The sequence below is a fragment of the Athene noctua genome, chromosome 12 (assembly GCF_965140245.1).
Source record: "Athene noctua chromosome 12, bAthNoc1.hap1.1, whole genome shotgun sequence".
Lineage (NCBI taxonomy): Eukaryota > Metazoa > Chordata > Aves > Strigiformes > Strigidae > Athene > Athene noctua.
In genome coordinates this window covers 5,005,679-5,029,188 of record NC_134048.1, presented here as the reverse complement: position 1 = coordinate 5,029,188, position 23,510 = coordinate 5,005,679, and the positions used below count along the sequence as shown (strand labels likewise).

Genomic DNA, 23,510 nt, shown 5'->3' with positions numbered 1-23,510 from the left:
ATTTTGTCTTAAGAGCCTCCAGATGAATATTGCCTGGGCCCGATGATTGTCCTTCTTCATTACAAGATGAATCCTGTATTTACAAGTGTATGAACACTCAAGTACTTGTTTCATAACCATGTCTGCTGACACTGCTGCTTGACCTGGTTCCTCCAGTGTCCCTTGTCAAGAGAAGGTCCAGCACAGAAAATGTTCTGAGATCTGCTGTAGGGGACACAGCAGAGAAACAGAGTTATATTTATGCATCTGTGGCTTTATCTCCAGACTGTTGCTTTTAGGTTTCGATCTCCTGTAGCGTACAGACTCCCTTGCAGACTTCTTGGGATATTTGGAAAAGGATTTCTTAATCCCTTTAATGGGGAGGTAGGTGGAGGTGGAAGGTGTTTAGTTAGGGGTGGATTGAGGATTGAGAGTTGTAGGGGACTTATAGTTCTGTTAGCTTTTCACAGTTCTATGTATTTCCTTGTTTGCTCTAAAAATCATTTTTATTGGAAGAATGTCTTTCCTTTTACCTTGTTGCCAAACCACACCATTTTTTCCCTATAGTTGTTTTGGTAGGACAAGATCCCTTTGCCATTGCCTGTGTTACATTCTATGTTATGTTATATTGCTGTGAGATTTTTCTCATGCTCAGCAACAGGCAGGCTGTTAGCTTTGATGCAGGACGGCGTTGACACGTCCCTGAAGGTGCTGGTAGTGAACCTGTACATCAGCATTTCCTGGGCTCTGCCACCCCAGCCTCAACAGATGGCATTTTGTGCCAGACACTTGTGGTCCATATGCCTGTAGGACAGGTAGCAGCGTGTGTATATACAAGCCCACAGAAGAGTGTCAATTCTTATTTGTTACCATCCAACTGGAAAGTATAACCAGAGTGGAAGCACCTGACAGTCCTGTACTACCCCAGGGCCCCTTGCAGCCTGCCCTGTGTTGGGGTTACCCTTCCCCAGAAGTGTCTTTCTGGCCACTTCACATCTGTAAAAGACATTATATGATCAGCAGGCATTTAAATATTCATCTTCATTTTGTCCATGCCTTTTATTAAAGTTCATATAATGCAAAGAGGCTTTTAAATGGTCTGTGGCTTAATTTATTCGTTAAGGAATTCAAGCAATAAGCAGTCTGGTTTGGCCTGACGCCGATGCTTTTTCTTTTTACTGTTGTAACTTGCAGGAATGTCTGTCTCTTGCTTTAAATACCGAAACTCTGTGTGCTCCTTGCTGCAGCTCTTGTACCTTGGCTGCCTGCTCACTGACTTGTCAAATCACTAATGAACCTGCACTTCTCTCTCTTAGGGCCACATTCTGCCCTCAGCTGAACTTGTTCAGGCTGAGTTGCTTCAGAGGTATTTCACAAGTGTATTTTTTGTCCAGATTGCTTACAGAAGTCTCGCAATATTGCACCTGGCTCTGTTAATTTTATGTAAATTAAGCATAACACTTCCAGCAGCAATCCTTTCAGCCAGTTTATACAAATCCTCCATCAGTCAACTCTATGTGCTTCTCATCTCTACAAACTCTTGCAAAATGGCTCTTTTACTACCTGCGTAGGGAATAAAAGCCACTTCAGTGGCACGGATTGGCAGTGTAGCATGATTAAGTCAATGGTAAGTAACGCTGGAAGCTATTTTAAGTGACAGAGCAGAAATGTTTCCAAGTTGGTTTCTTACCAAGCAGCCCAAATGCTGATGTTGGATGACAATATCAGAGTGTTGGTCCTGATATACTAAAGAGGTCTCTAATGGAGTTTGGGAGACATTTTGGGTAGGTTTCCCCTAATGAGGATCCCAACCTCTCTAGGCATCTTCAGAAATCTCTTATGGGATTTTACTCATTTGGGGCTTCTTGAACTTGATAAATGGGAGAAAAAATCTGTATAAAAAAGAAAATGTCTATTCTAAAAGTAAATTACAAATCAGAGGTCTTGGCTTTATTTTTTGTTTTCTTAAGAGTCAATGAATACTCTGTCACTGGAACGCTTTCTGCATAAATCACTGCATATGTTACGTGTCTTAAATTTGAATGGAGGACTAACAGTTTAATATTCTCTGATGACATGTGTGTGGTTGTAGGAAAACACTATGTAGGAAGTTAGAAACATGCAACAAATGCCCCTGTCTTATTAGAGTGTTGAGTGGATTAGGTGTGGCGCTGGGGAGGGTGCCTCATCACCCCACACACATGGAATGACAGGGGAGTGGTTTGCAAATATTTGGAATAAGGGTTTAGGCAGTCTAGAGGAGGGAATATGGAAAGAAACATGTTAAGGGAGAATTCAGATGAACTCAGCTTTTCCATTGGTAAAATCGAGTACAAATGGGCTAAGAAGTGTGGATGCCGGTAGGTGGATGGACTGATGGGGTTTCTGACACCTAGTTCAGAAGGACAGCTGTTTGCTGGTTGTAGCAAGCTTAAAAATTAATGCTTTACAGCACCTCATTGGAGGCTTTATAGAGCAGGTCACAAACTGAGAAATTTCAATGCTGATGACTGCAACAGAAAAGAAGATATTACCATCTAAATCCTCTTTCTTTTACCACCAGAGAATCATATTTTAGAAGATGTAAACAAATGTGTCATTGCTCTCCAAGAAAAAGATGTTGATGGTTTAGACCGCACAGCTGGTGCAATTCGAGGACGTGCTGCTCGAGTCATTCATGTTGTCACTTCTGAAATGGATAACTACGAACCTGGAGTCTACACTGAGAAGGTGTTGGAAGCAACGAAGTTACTGTCCAACACAGGTAAGAGTCAGTTACTCCCAAGATCCCTAAACTCATATTGCTTACAACTGCATGGGCAACCTGGTACTAATGTACCTGTGAAATCTATTAAAGACTCCATTTATATACTATAGTGAAAATTAGTGGGAGTTATTTGCAGAGCTGTTACAGAATGAGAAATGTAATTTTGCTGTGTTGACTGGTGTAAAACTCAGCAGTGTACAAGGTCTCCCTGTGCTCGCTGTCATTGACTGAGCTGTAAAAGCTAAACCACTGGGGAGTGAGTCTCAAACACTGAGTCAGGGCTTGAAAGTTATGCTGATTGTCTTGCAGTATTGTACCAGGCTCTGCAAGTGTTCAGGATCCAGAAAGAAAATTTCTGCCACATTGGCCTGGTAGAGTAAATTTTGGGTAATAATTTCTGGTAAATTTTGTAAGATATCTTTACAACTGTTAAAGAAATGTGGTAGTCCCCCACACCTAAATGGTAAATTAGGGTGTTTCCCGTGAACTAGATGGTAACATCCATATAGGGTAAGGAATAATTTTGGTTGGTTCAGTGAGTGCTGTGCCAACTATTAATTGTTGATTTTGCTTTAATTACTTTGTTGAAGAACCGAGGGTGACACTGAAGAAAGGAACAGGCTGTAAATAAATGGTTCTGTGATGTTCTTCCTGGGGTGCAGTAAGTCACTGAAGTACAGCAGGGCAACCTGCCCTCTTCCAGTGCCTTGTTAAACTTGAGCTTCATGGTGGTAATATTTTTTTTCCCGACAAATGATGTACATCTGCAAGGAACATTAAACAAATGCTTAATATTTTATCCCATAGTTTCTAACGGCTTCCCAGGTGTTTTCCTCTTGTCCGCTAAGAGGGTGCGATAAACTTTTCACTAAGGGGGAAAAAACCAAATAGCATCAGAGTAAACAAAAATTGAAGTGGACTGAGACTTGAGCTGCAGTATTGACGTTCTGTAACAAATGTTTTGATTTAAATGGAACCGCTGCACAACTTCCAGTGATAGTTAACAACGAGGCACACACACGTCTGTAGTGGAAAGTGGCATTGGGGTGGGCACTGACTGTTACTTTGTGTTCTTAATTCAGTTATGCCGCGGTTTACTGAGCAAGTAGAAGCTGCTGTGGAAGCGCTGAGTTCAGACCCTGCTCAGCCAATGGATGAAAATGAATTTATCGATGCTTCACGACTGGTGTACGATGGAATACGAGATATCAGGAAAGCTGTACTGATGATCCGGGTGAGCGTAACTTAAACAGCTTTCTCTTCTGCTCACTTTTCTCTTTATTGAACTGACAAGCAGCAGTTTTATTGAGAGCAGACAGCATAAGGTTTTCATTTAGTTCATATTAACATTCTGAGTCTTAAAAAACGCTAATCACTGTGGAGTACTTCAGAAGTACATTTTCATTCAATTTCATTAAACAGATCTGAGCATCCATGATAGCCAGAGTTGTGATGCTAAATAAATACCCTCTATGCATCTTTTGTAATATTGTGTTAATGCCTTGCTTGATAATGTGCTAAAATCGGTGATCTTTGATTTAACAGCAGCAAGATTCATAACTATAGATGCTCTTTGACAGTTTGAGAGTTTAGAGGTAAAACCTGATGGCTCTTTAGTAAGTAGATCTTGAGAATTAATGCTAGTTTGTGAAAAACACGTTTAGATGAGTTAGTCTGTAGTTCCTAGAGCACGTAAGTCATCAGTTGGCTAACCTTGGTAAACAGGGACCAGTTCATAGAGGCTTTGTCTCTTCTGTGCTTGTGTGTCTCAGCTGCAGTGAGTGTGAGTTGGAAGTGCTAATTTCTGGTAGGTCAGGCAGCGTTAGACTGGTAGGAGGTGGGTGGGGAAGGTACAGAAGGGCTCCTGCAGTTGACTGAAGGGATGCAGGAGCAAAAGTTCTGTTGGTGCTGACCTATGGGTGTGTTTCTTGAATCTTAGCATGGTAAAAATAGGCAGGAGCCAGACACACCAAAAACAAACATAGGGGGTTTATTCCCTTTTTTTCTTTTTTTTTTTTTCCTTGTGCTCCTCTCACTTAAATGTAAATGCATTGCGGAGAAGCTGTCTTCATCTTTGAAAATGGTAACCGTGGCAGATGCATGTTGGTGATAAGGATGTACAGCCCCAGAATATATGTGATTATAGTAACCATTGCAATAGTATCTTCCACGTTTGCTGCTTAAAGCAAAGAATCAGATAGAAAATCGGAAGAAAAGCTGACAACTGCATATGTGCTCTCCATATACTTATTTTCAAATTTAAGCTTGGAATTTAGAGACAAGCAGTGTTAGATGAAGATATCGATGCTCTCCTGCTATGCAGACAAACTAATTTGATTCACCCCCTGCTGAAGTCCTTGTTGCTCAGGACATGAAGGCATGGCTGCCAATTCCATGTCGTCAGTAATTAACCGAGCTGGCGATGCCAGGAATCCCAGTGTTTCCCCTTGCGCCGCACCTCTGATGTCAGGGTGCCACGGCTCTGTTGCAGCTGCCAGTAGCTAACGGCAGCTCACTGGTGACACATCACTGACCTCTACAGAAATTAAAATGTTAGTATTTGTTGTCCAAAGGGCTCTAAGGTGTAGAATGTATTTAGGATAAGAGAGCCATCCAAATGGGGATAGCAGGCCACCATTTCTCCAGGGCTTTGTCTCAAAACTGGACCACGGGAGTAACCATGGTCAGAGGAGAATGCTGTAAAGCTCAGCTGGGGTAAACGAGCTGATTCTCTTGAAACTTTGTCCGGTGGCACTTGTTCTTTACAAGAACCAGAAGGAAAAGTCACTCAAACACCTAGTTTTTGTGTTTATGCACTGTATTTTCAAAACTAAAATCGTACTGTATCTGTAGGTTATTGAAGTAAAGCTCTCTCCTCCCTGATCCCCAGGCAATCTCTTATCACCCCTGGAGGAGTTTTTGCTCTCGATGACAGGTGGAAAGGCAGATTTACACTTTGTATACCCCAGGCTGTTTGGGCTTTGGGATGGATGGGCAGAGAGGGGGCTTGGGAATTATGAACAGTTTCTAAAGATGCAGCAGAACTGTTTCCTTTTTTTTTAAAAAAAAAAAAAAAAAAATTAAAAATTGATATACTGAGAAGTAGTTTAGTGTATGTCCTTATGCTGATTTTGTGAATATGCTCTGTTCTTCTAGGCATGGAGAGGAGATGGTGGCTGAAATACCCTAGGTCTTGATTGTCAGCATAATCACCTTAGATTTTTGGCAACTATTTTGCATATCCATCGTTATTTTAAGTGTATTACAAGATGTCTGTATTGGAAAAGTTTGTAAAATCCAAATCATAGGAAAGAAAGCTGAAGAACGAGGACTTTATTTACATCTTACGTGTTAATCACAATTTATTACATTTATCAGTGAAGTCCTTTGTTGATCCAGCTCTGCAGAATTGTTATGAAGTGCCACTCTAAGCAAAGATGTAGTATTTTGACAAACATACTGTTTAAACTTGATAAGCTTTATAAAAAGTTTTCCAGCTATAGACTGGCAGTAGCAAAAATAAATCCTAGGCAAGCAGGAACTAGGTCAGATGTGTTTAGCCTACAGCATAAAAGCTGGCCCTTACTAGCTAAAAATTTTCAGCTTCTCCTGGGGGATAAGAATAAATTTCGATATATTTTATCTGTCGTTAATTTAGTCAATGCTTTGATTCATAATTGTGCTAAAGACGACGTCTGTGGTTTTGAACCAGACCGTAAAGCTGTGTGTAATTTTAGCTTCAGAATCTCATGTGAAGCTTTTACATTTAAGCGAGTTGCAAAAATCCTGTTCGTTTTGCGAAAACTTTTTTTCTGTGTTTGAAATCCTGAGTGCATTAGTGTCCTGACAAATCTCAGGTGTTTAGTTACTGGTATGTAATTTTGGGGATCTCTGTGGTGTTTAACATGGGCAGCCAAGCGTATGTAATCACACATGTTCGCAAGTTGGATACAGTCCCTGTATTTACCTTTTTGTTGAAAACATTGAATAATATTTACCTTCACTGATTTCCATTCTCTCTGCTTGAAAAATAATATTCTCGTTGATTTTTTTTTTAGAGCCATGAAATCTGTTGTTTGGCTCTGACAATTATTCTTTCCTCAGACTCCCGAAGAGTTGGATGATTCTGACTTTGAGACTGAGGATTTTGATGTCCGAAGCAGAACAAGTATTCAGACTGAAGATGATCAGCTCATTGCTGGACAAAGTGCGAGGGTAAGGAAGAAATCTGAGCATTATAAAACTGTGACCTACCTTCAAGAAGCAGTTCAACTTGCTTTGAAAATCCAGGTTAAATTTTTTGGGGGTGGTGGTGAAAATGTTGGATCCTTTGTTTCCAGTTTTCTGAAAAGGAGGTTAAGTGAAATGCAGCATGTGTTGGTCTGATGGATGTGAGAAATGTCTGTGTTTTATTTTGGATGTTCTGAAAGTTCAAAATCCTTTTAATGCCAATGAACTACTTTATACTTTCACATCGCAGACATTGTAGGCACTGCCATTTAGCTAGGTGAGCTTCTGCAGGGAGATGCAGGGCGAATCATTCCATTGTACTAACATTATTTTCAACAGGCAAACACTTAAGTTTGCGGGCAAGAAGTTTTTACAAAATGTCTTCACGCACATGTTGGTGTGTGTTTGTCCACTGAGCGTTTATCAAGACAATGTTGAGAGGAGCTCAAATATGAAATCATTTAAACTAACTGCATTTCCTGTGACTGTTAAAAATGAAAGCATCGATAGGTAATATATAATCATTAACAGGTGAAAACTTAAAATCAGTACATTGAAGGAAAACCAGACCTTACCTATTGTTTTTATTTGACGTGTCCCCTTTTGGATCGATAACAATTTACGTTCTTGGGAAAGTGCCATGAAAGATTTTTTGTGAAGGCTCTTCTAGCCTGAAACCAGGCAAGAATTATCTAGGCCTTATTTATCAAACTTCTGCCACACTGGCTTTGGAATTAGACTGACTGAGAGTATTTTTTATGCTCTCCTTCCTTGCACAAGCACTCTCTATTCCTGTATGCCTCTCCCACATTTTATTTAAATGCAGACAGTTCTAATTTACCTTTTAGCACGACTGCTGCCAGAGGCTTTCTGGTACTGAAGACTCCTTTTCACCTGCTCCTGGAGGCATGAATGCTCCTAGCATTTATGAAGGCAAGGGCATTGAGTCTCATACAGGCTGTAAACCTAGTCTAATAGATTTTATTCAGAAGTAAGCACATACTACTTATTTTCACTTACTCTTTCCTAAGTATGCATGTTTCAAACATCTGGCTTTTTACAGGAAAGAAACTCATAATATGTCTTCTGTGCATTGCAATACTGAAAGATACCCAAGTGAATCTTCCTTTTAAAACTTACATTTTATAGAAAAAACAAGTCCGCCCCCTCTCTCCCTCTTCATGCAGTTTTTCTTTGAGGAGTAGTAATATGTGGCAAACTTGTTTGGAGTCTAACGGTTTTTATCATGCAAATACCAGTGTTTCATGTGTCAGCTTGTCTTTCTGGACACTCTTTCTTAAGAAAGAGCATAAACTTTAATTCAAAATGGAAGGAAATGGTTCTGTAAAGCCTCTAGGTAGAGGATTGCTATTAAAAGTTTTATCCCCCATCTCCATGACTTTAATTAGTTATCAGTGAAATGTTCCAAAAAGTCTTCTACAAGTGGCAGCATAAGGCAATGTGAGAAAAACTCTCTCTTTCAGGCTATCATGGCTCAGCTCCCTCAAGAGCAAAAAGCTAAGATTGCTGAGCAAGTTGCAAGCTTCCAGGAAGAAAAGAGTAAATTGGATGCTGAAGTATCAAAATGGGATGACAGCGGTAATGATATAATTGTTCTGGCAAAACAAATGTGTATGATTATGATGGAAATGACAGACTTCACCAGGTAAGTCTTTTTAATTTGTGCGCACAACACATTCTCTCAGAACTGGCTGGGATGCTGATCTTTCAATGAAATATTTTGCAAGAACCACTAAGATTCTTACTTCTTATAATTTGCTTTAAATGTTACCCTGTTACAGCCTGTGTATTAACTTGGGAGATGCATTACTATGCAGTGAGTGAGTGGTGACAACTGTTTAAATTGATCTGTAGAAACACAGCAGTTACTGCCTATCTGTCTGTCTTAAGGGTGATTCTCATCCCAAGGAACATATAGATAGATATATATATACACACTTGCTCAGTTCTTCACAACGTTAAATTCTATGGGCCTCTCAATATCGCTGTACTGCAGAAATAGTTCCTTGTATGGTTATTTGCAAAAGAAAGAGGCTTTTTGATGCCTTTTGAAATTCATTTACCAGATTTTATACAACACTATTTTTTAAACTTGATGTTGCATTCCATGCGAATTGCAAATCTGTCTTCTAAAATGTTATTTCTTATCATCATTAGGTTGTTTGAAACAGTAAAGTTTGTTTTTATTCCTAGATTTAATGTAAATATGGGAAGGGGCTAGAAGAGAAACAGTCTCAAAAATGAAGGTGCTGTAATAGTTACACCTGCCTATTTCTGTGCAATTTTATTTATGCAGTTTGGGTAGGGAATCACTTCCAGTACTGTATGGCACAGAATGAGAAAAGCAGTATATAGTTCACTCTTCCAGTTCTCTGATGCTAGAAGGTAGACTCTGTTCTCATTTGCAGAGGTAAAGGTCCACTGAAAAATACATCAGATGTGATTAGTGCAGCCAAGAAGATTGCAGAGGCTGGGTCAAGGATGGACAAGCTGGGACGGACTATTGCTGACCATGTAAGTCAAAATTCATTTTCATAAGCCTCCAGCACAAATGAGCAATAGGAGATCTTTTAGTAATGCTGACATGATGAACAGAGAAAATGTGTTTAGTTTTGAGGGTTTGGCGTTTTTTAACTGATTTCCTAGGTTTACTGCTGGAATTTTCTAGCCTTTTCTTTTCTAGCTGCTCTCCTGCCACCCTAAGCAGTGTAAGCAGCTAAATATGCCCAACAGTAACACTAGCAGCTCCTTGGCTTAAATCAGGCACCTACCATTTTAAGGTAGCAATATGCCAACACTGCTTCATGTCACATAGTATCTAGGCCAGTTTCTCTAACTGAACAGGACTGACACTGAATTCATGTCACTTCTGTCATGCTCAGAATATGCCCTATACTTTCCAAAGCAATGACAAGACTGTGTAGGCAACACCATAATTATTGCACAACGTGGCCTATTACACAACCTTTATTGTTATTTTTGAGGCAGCTTTTTAATATTAACAATTTTCAAATGCCCCATAGACTGAATGGTGGGATTGTCAGAACTCTTCAGGGTTGGTTTTTTTTGTTGTTGTCTGGTCAGAGTTGATAGAGACTTTGAGCAGGGCACAAAGTGATCCAAGTCTTCGCTACGCTGTCCAGGCTGTTGTGCGTGTTGCTGTGCTATATGTACAGAAGTATTTGAAAAGAATTCTCATGGAATTGAACGAGTATGGCCAGCTCTGGTTTTTCATGCAATTCATCTGCCTGTCCTGAGCCACTTCAGAAACTGGGTTGGGCCAAACAAAAGTTCCTTTGGTCTTGGTCCACACCCAAATTGCAGAGAAACATCAGCATTAGTAATAATATTCTGCCTTCAAGAGAGACCCTGAAGCACAGGTAGGTTAAGTCTGAGATCATGGACTGAGGTCTGTTTTGCACAGCTTGTCATTTGCTTTTCAATCCTTCTCTGAATGTAGATTCATAATGCAAGGTTTTAAATAAAACCGTGTCACTTTGGAAGTAGATCTTTGTAATGCAGATCTCTCTTTAAATGTTGCATCCAAAGGATGTTGTCTTCACCCTAATTTATTAATGATGCAGGGAGAAATGTTCAATGGGGAGATAAAGTTGAAAACTGTTTTTTAAAATGGGTCTCCTTGCTTATAGCATTTTGACAACCAATGTGCTGCTGCTGTAGGTAAATGAAGCAAGGAGCAGTTTGTGTTTAGATCTCAGGGGATCTTGGGCTGAAGGTTTACAATGCCTTTTTGTTGTTTTGCTGTTGGTTTTTTTTTTAATTCGTGTGTTTTATGCAAAGTTGATATGTGGTTTTCTGCACCAAGCCATTTCAAAATACAGAAGAAAACTACATGTCTCCTTTTAGTAGAATTAAAGTCCTTAAAAATGCAAAAGACTTAAGTGCATGTTAGAAGATAAATATGAACAGGACTGTACAGTTAGTCATTTTGACAAGAATATAGCTTTTTTTCTGGCTCCATACTCTACTAATACTTTCAGCTTGCATATTTCATTAGATATGCTTACATACTCTTTAGAAACTTGTTAATGTAGAACTATGTGACAGTTACAGAGGATGTACAATGCAGCCATTTCAGCGGAGCACTAATGCTTTCCTATGCCTAATACGGGCTTTTAACAAATGGATGGGGTTTTATGTCCCGTTTGCCATGTGACACGGGTGAATCATGACCCCTCGTGTTAGTGTGTCAGGAACTCCTAACTCCTGCCGTCAGGCAGTTTTACAGCACATTTCCTTTGAAACCATAAAAGCTATTATCCAAGGTATTTCACGTCTGTTGAAAAGTGTCTAGCCATCAGCCGGCAGATTTTCCCAAAGGTATTCCATCTTTCACTCAAAGCAGCAGTCTGCTTGTTTTGAATGGGGGAATATGAAGTGGTTATGAGTACAACACAAATGAAAATGATTTGCAGCAAGACAATGATTCTCTGTATTTTTTTTTTCAACACTGAAATACTTACAAAGCAAAAGAAAAATTCTGTTGCTTTTTTTTTCTTTGATAGTGGTGGGAGGTTGAGGTTACATCAGTATCTGTTTGTTAACTTGAAAGGAGCTGGAGGCAAGCATAGGGATTGCTCTGCTTCCCAGTAAAACGCTCCAGCAGCCTCTTGCTGTTGAGGCTGGTCTGGGGATGTGCTCCAGGCACCGGCTGATGGCTGTCCTGGGACACACACTGCCATGTGCCCCTCCTGCCACGGCAACTGCTTCCCTAAATGTCTGCTTTCAGCTTCTCTAACCAAACAGCGCTGAGCCCGGCTGTTACATGGGGCTGGCAGGGACATTTTATTGTGAATTTTTGTCACAGCAGTGTTCGTACCCTAAACGGGAGATACAGTGAGAGGAAGAAAAGTCTCTGTGGTTGCTTGCTTACACCTACCAGACACTCGGGGATGGGGGTCATGTGCTTGTCTTAATCAGCACACACCGCAGGAGAGCTCTTCTGTCTTTCCCTGCTCCTTTTCTTTGCAAAAACAGAGAAAAAGGTGATTCTGCTTCCCTGCAGGTTCAGCTGAGGTGGTAGGAAGCAGATGTGCGTCTGTGTTTGCTCTGTCCGGGATGGATCCTGGATTTGATTTGGAGCAGCCAGCTTAGCTTTTACCAACAACCACTGCTCAGTCCGTGGCAGCATCTCATTTTAGGGGGTTTGAGGAGGTGGGGGTGTCCCCCAACATGCATTGGTTTCTATCTACAATGCAGCTATCTGCTGTAACGGTGATGTAGAAATGCTCCCAAGCTCGCTTTGCAGACAGATTTTTTTTTTGTCTATGGCTGTTGTAGGTTAATACAATAGTGTAATCTTTCCTAATCAGTGTTGAAATTGTTGCTTTTTGGGTTTTTGGTTGTTATCTGAGTGTTCCTGCACAGGAAAGGGCAGGACTCATACAGGCATCCACAGTGCCTTTTGTTGATACTCTTTTTTATCTCGGTTACATCTCTATTTAAACATCATCTGTCTTTGAACTGAATTCTCTATTCTGCTCATAGAAATAGCACACAGAGTATGGGATGTGGATTTTCAGCTCATGTCATATTGATATATACAACTGAATAATATTTCCTGTACCACTGCTTCCCCCAGTTATGTTTTGCTGCCTTCTTCAGCCATTGGTAAACATGCAGCAGCCTCTTTCCTTGAGAGTGTCTTTCCTTAAACGGTTTCCATAAACTCACAACCCATAAAGTACCTTGAATTTTTTAGCAGTCCTTCTGACGTGCCGTATTGTGCGTTTGTCAACATTCAATTCAATCTGCCGCTGTGCTGCTCGTTCGCTTTGTTAGATGAGCTGTTTGGGAGATGGAGAGCATTTTCCAAAATGGTAATTTCAGCTTTTCATTAGCTCTTTGGCCAATGCTATTTGTGGACTTTCTCTGAAACATCTTGTACTGCTGACTAATATTGATTAGCTTAAAAAATTAACCTGCAAGCTTTGCTGCTTCGTTATTCACGGTTTTCACTTCACTGATGGAAGCAGTGTGCTTGCGTAAGAGTTGCAGATATTTCGGGTGCTTCATTACCTTCCTTGTGGCTAAGAAGGTGATCTCTGTTGCTTTGTGGTCACACTGGGTCAGATGCCCATAAAGCCATCCAGATCTCCATAGTCTGTGTTACACAGTCTGTTGTGCTTGTCCCAGTTTGCCAAAAATCCCGTTGTAGTGTATTGTGTGTGTGTGCGTGCGCTGCCTTAGATCCCAGCTCAGCAGCCTGCCCAGCAGCGGCACTCTGCCTGCCACACACCGGGCAGCTGGTTTATACCAGCTTGGCTTAGAGAACCCCCTTGTTCTGGTCCTGAAAAAACAAGTGTATGTATTAGCTACACTCACCTTCTGGTCAGAGTTCGTTATGGCAGATCAGTTACTGTTGTGGGAAGCAAATGCTCCGTGTGAATGTGACCCCCTGTTTGCACACCACTGCTTGGGATCTGTTCCGGTGCCTTTTATATACAGGGAAACTTCAGCTCCTGCTTTTACCTTGTAGCTAAGGAGAGAAGGTCTATAATGAGAATTAGGGCTCAGACCCTACTGCTGACACCCCAGAGTAGATTTTTACCTTCCTCTGAAAGGTGAAGAGAGGCTGTGTGGGCATAAGCAATAAACCTGAGCCTCAGTGAAGCATCAAGTAGTAAATCGGTGCCACAGTTCAGATTATTTTTCCAATCATGCCATGTGCATTATGAATCTTCATTTGATGGTCTGTTATGCAGGATCAGAGAACTAGATGAAATGGGATTTTGCTGTGAACTTGGGTGTGTGGAGAAAAGCTGTCACAGGCTGTGCAGGTCTCTGAATCTCAGGGTCTGGTCCGTGGGGAGATCAAGCACGTGCTGTGTGAAGAGAAGCAAGTGCTGCATAGAGCAGGACTCTCCTTGTCACGTCTAACACTGGTAAATCACTGCGGCTGCTCGTGGTTTCTGTGGAGGTTTCGGTGCTTGTCTGGAGGCAGCGGTGCCTGCCTCCGGGATGAGCGGCTGGTTGGGCAGACCTGCAGCTGCCAGGCTGCCTGGAGGGGAGCAGTGGAGTGCAGTTGCCCTGCTTGCCCCTAAGCTGTGGGGCCAGGGAAAAGTATTCGGGTTCTGTATGTGAGTGCATGTGTATATGGGGTGCTGGAAAGTCTGCATGTGGTGACCCGGAATTGTGTGCCAAGGGCCTGTCTGCTGGAGATTTCCGGATTTCTGGATGGGGTGCAACTGCCTAGGAAGGCTGGCAATCAGCGCAGGGCCTGCCTTTGCTCCTGTCCCTGGTTAATGACGGTTGAATTCCTGATCTGCTGGTGGGGTGCTAGGGCTGAAATAATGCTGGGTACAACATTGCCTGTCTTAGAGCAGAAAAAAGTAAGAATCATTGTGAGTCTGATACTGGTTCTGTCCAGGAGACCCCTTAATGCATGGTGGGAAGACAAGAAGATGATGTGCAAAGTGGTCATTTCAGAGGAGGGAGGTCGCAGTGCAGTACAACTAGTCAGGCTTGCTCTAGGGTTTAGATCAGGGTTTAAGCAACAGTGTGTTTGACGCAATGCAATGTAAAGCACGTGGGCATTGAAGCTATAGGTGTTCTGTGCATGCCTGTAACACCCCGCCCTAAGCTTCCTGCTTTGGTCAGCACAGTGTCCTCATCTACAGGCCCCAGAACATGACCTCTTGGACCGTAACGTCCCCCGCATCCCTATAGAATACCTTCTGCTATGACGAATATACCCAGACTGGTTTAAAATCCGTTGCCTCAGGCACTGCTTGCAGCTCTGCCAGCGATGTCTGGAGGTTGGCGCCTGCCCGTGTATTGCCCGCTCGCGGGTGCTCGGTGCCCCGCGTGGGGCTGTGGCAGCTGAGGGTGCCCTGCGTGGGGCTGCGTGTGCAGGGCAGGAGTGTGCCATGCGTGCCCTTGGGCTTATTCAGCAGCAGCACAAGAGTCTGGTGGGCAAAGGGTTTGTGGAGTTCAGTGCGTGCCAGCTGCATTACTCACGAGTCTTCACGCAGCCAGAGCGTGCCAGTAGAGCTGAGGTGGCCCGTTACTCTTTGGAGAAGCGATGCTGGCCACCATGCTCGCTGCCGTTTGTAAAGACACTGCACGACTGGTATGGGTAGTAAAAGGCTTCCCATAGCCTTTTTGTCTTATGCTTGCAGATCCCATTTTGGACTGTGGCTGCCCCTCAGCAGGGCGCCTCTTGTTTTGAAATCCAGCGTGAGACTGGCTCATTAATAATCTCGCTGCTTGGCTCTGCAAAGCAAGGGATGGCCCTTCCTTTCTGTCCGAGAAAACAGCTTTCTGAACTGCTCTGCAGTCTCCAGGACCTACATAGTATTTCAATTGCAAAGCTGAAAAAGTTACTTTTATCTTATGGATGAGTGCTTCAGCAAGCACTTTAAAAATTTTATTTCATGCCTGGTGAGGAATCTAGTTTCCACACTGCTAAGAAATGGGAGCAGAAGTCAAGAAAATATCTACTTTGCTGGATATAATGGAGTAACTGTCAAGGTTTATCATTTCCTAGTTTAAAATACTGAAGATTGAAGATTGAGAATTGAGGCAGGATTTGGTAACATCTGCTAGTTGCAACTTGAGGTCTTGGGTGTCAAATCATTGCTGCCGTGTCCTGCACAGTGTACAGAAAGTTTATTTTATAGCTAACAAACCTGCTCTGGAAAGGTTAGGTAGCTGCCCTCCTCCTCCTCCTCCTCACAGGGGGCTCAAGGCAGCTGAAAGGAGCCCCAGTGATTTTGTACAGCAGCTGCCCCTGTGTTCCCATGGTCCATGTTTATTGCTTCTGGTTGTTTATATGTATTTAGTGATGACCACGTATTGCTCAGTTGTCTTTTGAAAACCAAAGCTCATCATCAAGGGGAATGATCTCTGGAGCACATTCACTATTCTGAACGGAGTTGTCTGGTTTCTCCCTAAATGATTTCTGGTTTTGTGATGGCAAAGTAAAACTTCACCTTTTTTTTTTTTTTTTTTTTTTTTTTTCTCCCAGTGCCCTGATTCTGCGTGCAAGCAGGACCTCCTCGCCTACCTGCAGCGCATCGCCCTGTATTGCCATCAGCTGAATATCTGTAGCAAAGTGAAGGCTGAAGTGCAAAACCTCGGAGGGGAGCTGGTCGTGTCTGGGGTATGTATGAACTATGACATCTCCAGTTCATGAGTTGTTCTTCCAGGGGTAACAGTTACTCCAAGCTAAGCTTTTATGCTAAACTTCATAGAAGAGACAATGGATTTTGGAGCATTCAGTCAGTTTTAATGTATGCAAGGTTTATTATACTGCCTGCACTGCCTTGTTGTTCCTGGAGGAAACGCTTACTGTTTGAAGGGGAGAAATTACAGACTTCACTTTTCCTTACTCAATAGACTGTGTAGACAGATTCACTTTACCTTTGTGTAATCTACAGTTTTTCCAGACTGTTTTTCACTCTTAGTGAGGTTAAATCGCTTTAATCAGCATAGCTAAACCTACCCCATGTTTCTGCACAGCCTTGGAACATGCTGGGGTCCTGCAATGCTCCTCAGATGTTAATATTTCAAAATAGCTGTGCCCTGGAGAGAGCAGGGATTTTTAGTGGCTGCTCTGTTTTATGACAGCTGAAAGCTGCCGTAGGCCAGCCTGCTTATTCTAGCCATTACTTAGTAAATAATTTTTTCACTGTAGTTCATGAAATGCTTCCTCCTAAGAGGAATCTGTATGACAGATATTTGGGGGGAGGGAAGTGGAGATAGGCTCTTAATTTCTTCTGGCATATTCTTCTTTGCCCCGGATGGGTATGCTGGATCACTGGTGCTTTTGCCCATCCATGTTGTAACTTGAGGTGGGAGGTTTGAAGAAGGGACAGGAATGGCTGATAGTCCAGTGTTGGTACCTGAATCCTTAAGAGCAAAAGGAAAAACCGCCCTCTGCCATTTAGATATTTCAAGTGCTTAAACTTATTAGCACATCTTTTCCCCCCCGCAATCAAGCGAGCATTACAGGAGTGCTTGGGGACAGCAGCAGGTGTGGGTGGGCCGGGGCGGTGCTGGTGAGGGATATGCTGGCGGGAGGGTGGCATCTCCGTGGGGGAGGTGGGCTCCTCCCTGCGATGGAACGCGTGGCTGCGCCGCTCGGTTGCCTGCCTCATGTCCTGTTAGCTGGATGGCTGAAGGCATCGTGCTGTCAAAGGAGTAGATGTGTCGTTATGCAATAATACGTACTCCAGGCTTTTACTGCAGTTATTCAGTGTCTCCACAATTTACATACCCTTCTGCCATAAATTAGTTATACGAACAGGCTGGCATCTGTACTCTCATCTCCTGGTTTTATCTGTTCTCCACGAGTCTGTCCACTGGGGCTAAATATTGCCATTAGTAGAGTTAAACTTGTGTCAGGTTATCAGATGAGGAACTCTGCCAGTCCAGGGACTTCACCTGTCTAAACATAAAATTCTTCTCAGCCTTAACATCCACATACTGCGAAAGTTTTATGAAAGCAGAGCTATAACCAGGCAGTAAGCGTTTGCACCCTAAGCAATCTGACAGTTCATTTACAAAAGTACCTCCTTGCTTTCGTTGCATTTAAGATGATTCTTCCTGCTGTGAAGGTTCATGGAAATAGTCAGATGCAGTGAAGGTGTTCTCCAGCCTGACGGGAGGAAAGCGGATGACGCTGGTTTGCTGGAGGGCGCAGACCCGATCTGCCGTTGTACTGAAAACACAGCGTGAGGGCAGGGAAGGTACCGCGATGTAAGGAAAGCAGCCACCCCCCTGCTCAGCTTGGTCTGCTGCTAGACAAGCTTGACAACTTCCCCCAAAACCTTCCTTAAATGCCTGCGACACAGGAATTTAAGTGTGTAGAGACAGCTGAGCTCTTGTGTAAGCTGAGCAGAGGTGCTGCAGCCCTGCCAAGCCCAGAATCCCTGCCCCAGAGCCGCTGGTCCCACCTCGAGCAGGGCACTGGCACCCCAAGAAGGGGGGTGTGGGGTGTGTGCCAGCTGAGGTCACCTCAGTGCTCCTCCCCTCTCCCTTCTACCCTGCCCTCCTTTTGGCTTTTTGCCTCTGCCGTGCGCTAAAGCTTGGGTAAATGTGGGGTTTTTTTCTCCTCATTTTAATGCTTTTGTAAGTCAGGAACCACCTGGGAAAGGGCGCCAGGCCTGGCTGAAGAAGCAGCTGCGTGCGTTCCTTTCCAGTACAACTTAATATTCTAGGGTGATTTAAATATTTATTATCAGCGATTAAGATACTACTACAGCTTTATTAATTTCATTAGATAATAAGCTACTCTTAAAGCTTAGTCACAAAAGCAAACAGCAGAATACAAATCTTCGACTGCCATTAATAGAGAAAAGGCACAATTAAGGGCAAACGCGCTTTTATTTTTGGTGGCACAAATCACTTTTTTATCATTGAGTGCCCAAAGGAAAACACTGCCTCAAATTTGGAACTTCAAATTTCCAAAGACGACCTAGAAAAATCAACTTTTGAGTGCTTTTATACCCCAGGAGTATCATGTTTTCTGGAACCACTGTATTCATATGGTTTTTGCATCATGTAACGCTGGGGTGTTCCCCTTGGCAGGTGGACAGTGCCATGTCCCTCATCCAAGCAGCCAAGAACCTGATGAACGCGGTGGTGCAGACTGTGAAAGCTTCCTACGTGGCATCGACCAAGTACCAGAAGTCCCAGGGCATGGCTTCTCTCAATCTTCCCGCTGTTTCTTGGAAGATGAAGGCTCCGGAGAAGAAACCCCTGGTCAAGAGGGAGAAACAAGATGAAACCCAAACTAAAATCAAGAGAGCGTCTCAGAAGAAACACGTCAACCCGGTGCAGGCTCTCAGCGAATTCAAGGCGATGGAGAGTATTTAAAGAGAGGTCCCTGTCTTGGTCATTTTTTTCTCTAGCCCACTACTGCTACTTCCAGAACTCTACTTTTAATATTCTAAGGATTTTTCAAAAGTTTACTATTCCTCAAAATGTATTTACTTAATATAATTTTGATAACTTTGTTTAGATTACATGGGGAAATACTCAAATTTATAAGTCCTATCAGTATAGCTTCAGCCTGCGGAAGTGTGTTAATTTAGATTGCTTTTAGATTTCAGGGGTGTATTTCTAGCTGAAAATTGTTTTGTATAATCTTGCTTTAAATAAAATATTCTATAACCAAAGAGGATTTTACAGTAACACTAACGGTTAACACTAATAGTTGAATCGTGCTACCCAGAGACTGCAGTTTTTCATTGTGATCGAGAGGAAAATTAGATCTTTTCACTCAAAAAAAAAAAAAAATTAATTATTGTATGTATTAGTGTATTCCTGCTGTCGGGGTGGAGAGGGAACAAGCTCTGTGTGCACCCAGAGGAGTATGAGAATGCAGCAGGCGCTGGCTGCGCTGCCGGAGTGTGACCACAACGGGGAAATGCCTGGAGAAAAGGGGTGACCTGGCCCGGGCCGGGCTGCGCGGGGGACGGCGGAGGGGGGGCCATTGGTGGGGCGCTGCTCTCCCGGGCTGCCCCGCAGCTCCTGCCTGAGGGGGCTCTGGGCCGGCCCGGGGGGGTTGGGGGGTCACTGCTGCTGGGGGAGCTCCCAGCCCAAATCCAGTGACACATGCAATCGTGGAGGCGGCGGATTCCTTCTGTATGACACCGGGCGGGAATTTTAATGCCTGGTTACAAATTACTAATGTATTTTGCTGCGGGACACTAATAAAGTTGCTTTTACCAGCTGGTGTATTGTGGTGCTGTGAATGGAGCGGGCTCCCCGCCCGCCCCTGCTCCCCCTCCCCGGCATTCAGATGCAAATCGGCTTTGTGCTCATTTCTCATAATTGCTCTGCATCCCGCCTTGGGCTTCCAAAGGCACCCAGCAAATAATGTTTGCTCAGGCTGCAATTTAGACTATACATTATTTGTGATAACTATAGCTACAAGGTATAATTTCACTGTCTTATTTAAATTTTATGAATTTCCGTGTGGTTTATGCTTACCAATAAAGTCCAGTATTCGAGAAGACGCGCTTGCGCAGGTCAAAGTCGTGTTTGCTGTTTCTGTAAAGCATCCATTAAAATGGAAAGCAGCCTGTTCTGTAGTTAATGTTTTAAACGGCATCTAAATTTTAGAGCCATTCCTTGGCAACGTTATGTTATAATTTTATTTATCTTGATCAGCTTATAATTTACTATATCAAGGTTATTGCTGTCGTGTTACCAAAATGCTGATCAGAATTAAGCTAAATAGTTCTTGGGATATTTTTGCCAAATTTATTATGTTTTCAAGCATTTTAGCCTCTTGAGTACAGATAATAAACAGCTGAATTATATACTAGTTTTCATATGCCTTTAACATCTAAACAGACGCCTGCTTGGAGGGTAAGCTGACGTGCTCCTTCCTCTGACATTCAAGGGTTAATGAAATAGATAAGGTGTAGATCTTGGGTTTTTTTATTATTATGAACTGCTTTTACACAATACGAGATTTTTTTCCTTTCCTGGTATTAATATAATTGTCTTAAAGGCTACATTCCATTGGCTGTTCAGTGGCTCCCTTCAAAATACTGCTCTCAAAATGTAAGTCTGTTAAAAATGAACCCGTAAATGAAGACTTACGGGCAAATTTATATGTATTTAGCTTTTAAATAAATGTTAGTGTATTTTATGCTACAAACTTTGAGCATCAAGTTGTCAAATTAAAATATGGTTCCACCTGCTGAAAGCTGGTTTGAAGCCCCACGGGGAGGCAGGAGCCTGGGGGAAGCTCCGGGCCTCTTGGCTTCGAGAGGCAGCGCTGGGGTGGGCGGCCAACAGCCCCAGCGCACCCACCCCCAGAGCCAGGAGCTGCTGCTGCTCCTGCCGGAGCTGCCCTGGGGGCTGCAGGGGAGAGGCGCAAGGTAAATCATCGCTTTTGGGAGTGTGCCGGCGGGGGCTAGGAGGAAAGCGAAGCCCTGGACCCCGCAGCAGAGGGAGGATTTAGTGTCCTGGGAAGTCTGGTTTCCCATCTCGGTGCTGCGGAGCGAGCAGCTGGGACGTGGTCACCGATCCTCCGCTTCTGCGGCTGCCCGGGCCGGGGCTGCCCTGCTGCCTCCGTGGCCCCATGGCGGGCGGGGGGATGTGTGGCCAGATGGGAGGTTTCAATTGTATCCACAGAATCACAGGATCATTCAGGTTGGAAAAGCCCCTCGGGATCATCGAGTCCAACCCTCAGCCCGACTCTACAAAGTTCGCCCCTACCCCACATCCCCCACAGCTCATCCAAACGACCCTTAAACACCCCCAGGGATGGGGACTCCCCCCTCCCTGGGCAGCCTGTTCCATCAGGGTGGCTGGTGCTTTTTAAATCTGAGCGAGGAAAGTCCAATCTCGTGGGGCTGGCGGAGGGCTGGTGAGAGGCAGTTCTGCACCTCCCAGCCACCCCAAAGCCCCCTCGGAAGGAGCCGGCGCAGGAGCAGCACCAGCTCCTACTCGTGTTGCCCCCAGTGAAGCAGCAAGGGGGGGCGCCGGGCTTGTTCAGCACCAAGGCCTTGCAAGTGGGTGGCTCCACAGTTAAAAAAAAAATGTAAATACCTGGTGTGTCAGGTAAAACCTCACGTGTGAAACCCTCAGCGACGCTTCAGGACAGCAGTGCTGCGCTGCACGGTGGGGGGGTCCGGGCGCCACTGAAGCTGTAACTTTATTAGAGCCAATTGAAAAGAATTACAGTAATTACTGCTTGATGTAATTAAGCGCTGGGGGAAGGCTCGTGCAGTTGTTCTCTGCTGTGGCTGCTGGAGGGGAAACACTCTACCGGGAGAGAGCGAGCGTGGCCGTGTCAGGGTGCAAAAGCTGTGCGGGCACAAGGTGGGAAAGCTGCTCAGCCGCGTTCCCCCGCGGCTCAGCGCTGCTGCCCCGCTCACAGGAGCAGAAATCACGGGGCTCCGGGGGCTGGGGATGGAGGGGCCCCGCAGCCGCTCTGAGCATGGCTGCTCCCCGCTCACCCCCTGAGACACACTGAAGTATTTATTGAACAGGAAGAATTTGGGGTTTTGTTGCACTGCTGTGGGATGACAGCACCTAGTGAGGCCAGGCCCCAGGGCAGCAGCCCTCCCACCCACCCCAGGAGTGGGGACCTGGCTGGGCAGGGACCCTCAGGAAGATGAACCCACATTATCTCCTGAAGTGTTATTAGTGAACCGCATTAAATCCCCAGGAGAGAGCCTTATTCCAAATTTCAAGTGCTCTTAATTCAATTCAGCGGTGAATCAAGTCACATTGAATTTATGCTGCTTTAATTGCGTGTGAAGAGTCCGCGCGGAGGTTTAATGCTGTTTAACGGATGCCTTTTCCATTCAGCGCTCTCGCCAGCTTTGCTGCTGCCCAGCTCAGAGCCCGGCCCCGGGCTGGGGGCTCTCCTGGCTGGCTGGGGGGATGCCGGTGGGTAGGACGGGATGGGTGTGGAGAGCGGAGCAAAGCACCCTGAGCTGTATTTTCTAATAGCAGGACAGGCAGCAGCAAGTGCTGAGTTCAAAACAAGCTGAGGCAGCCAAACCTCAAATATGCGATTACGTGGGAGGGCAGAGTGGGTGGTGAGGGGCATGTGGGTTCAAAACCCCCAACAAAGGAGTTCAAAAAGGAAAAATCCATTAAGGTACCTCAGATGCTCCAATGCTGAAGGCTCAGGGCTTCCCTGATTTTGGAGGCTGGTGAGCACCCCGGGCAAGCAGAGACGGTGGTCTCTGTGAGCCCCCCCCCGCCCACCACGCACCAGGATCTGGGGGTGGGGGAGCTCAGGCTGAGCCACCACAACCCTCCTGATGGTTTTGTGGGCATAAAGGGAAGTAACGCTGTTTCGGGCCTGGCCGCGTGCGTGATGCCAGCCCAGAGAGGCTGTGGCTTAACGTTCACCGGGGATGAGGGGGAGGGCAGGGGCGAGATGACACCACCCCCCCCCCCCCCCCCCCCCCCCCCCCCCCCCCGTTATCTCCACAGTCAAGGTTTTTATCCCCTCTCCTCTCCCCCAGACCCGCAGAGGTGCCCGGTCTGCTGAGCCCTGCCTGGGTCTCCCCTGGCCCCAGCACCCCCCAGCCCTGGGGCCCTCCCGTTCCTGCTTGCCCCGTGCCTGGACCATGGGCTCGGTGTGGGGATGGCGGCGGGTGAAGGGGTCGTGTCGTGCTGCGGGAGCTGGGGTCACGGGGCAGATGCCCTGTCATTCCTGCGGGCTGCGGACCAGCAATGCCAGTTTGGGAACAAGCCCATCATTAGCATGGCCACCAGCCTGGGGCCTCCTCTGCCTTGACTTTGGCAAACGGGGGGACGGGGCTCAGCGAGTTGTACCTGAGAGGGAGAGTGTCTGGCTGCCTGCTCTGCTGAGAGGGGAGCCTGCCAGAGCTGAGCTGCCTGGGTCACTGCATTTTATTTAACACACACAATGTTCAGTATTTCCAGATAATTTGTGTTTGTTGTGTTCAACCACCAAAGGGAGTTGCGCTGGGAGCAACGGTCGGTACCCCTGCCCGGTAGCCTGGCCCCTGCCAAGAGCAAAGCCTCCGGGCGAGAGACAAAATGGCCT

General features: G+C 44.8%; 1 protein-coding gene across 1 annotated transcript in view; it reads left to right on the top strand.

The window, feature by feature from the left end:
* CTNNA1 (catenin alpha 1) overlaps window positions 1–19,471 on the top strand; it is a 117,887-nt gene extending 98,416 nt beyond the window's left edge. Inside the window, exons 12-18 of the mRNA XM_074916513.1 lie at window positions 2,543–2,743; window positions 3,829–3,980; window positions 6,851–6,961; window positions 8,461–8,642; window positions 9,406–9,511; window positions 15,987–16,121; window positions 18,551–19,471. Of these exons, the coding sequence (XP_074772614.1) occupies window positions 2,543–2,743; window positions 3,829–3,980; window positions 6,851–6,961; window positions 8,461–8,642; window positions 9,406–9,511; window positions 15,987–16,121; window positions 18,551–18,838 (1,175 nt within the window). The 3' untranslated portion in view covers window positions 18,839–19,471. The remainder of the gene's footprint in view (window positions 1–2,542; window positions 2,744–3,828; window positions 3,981–6,850; window positions 6,962–8,460; window positions 8,643–9,405; window positions 9,512–15,986; window positions 16,122–18,550) is intronic.
* Window positions 19,472–23,510: the final 4,039 nt, after the last annotated feature.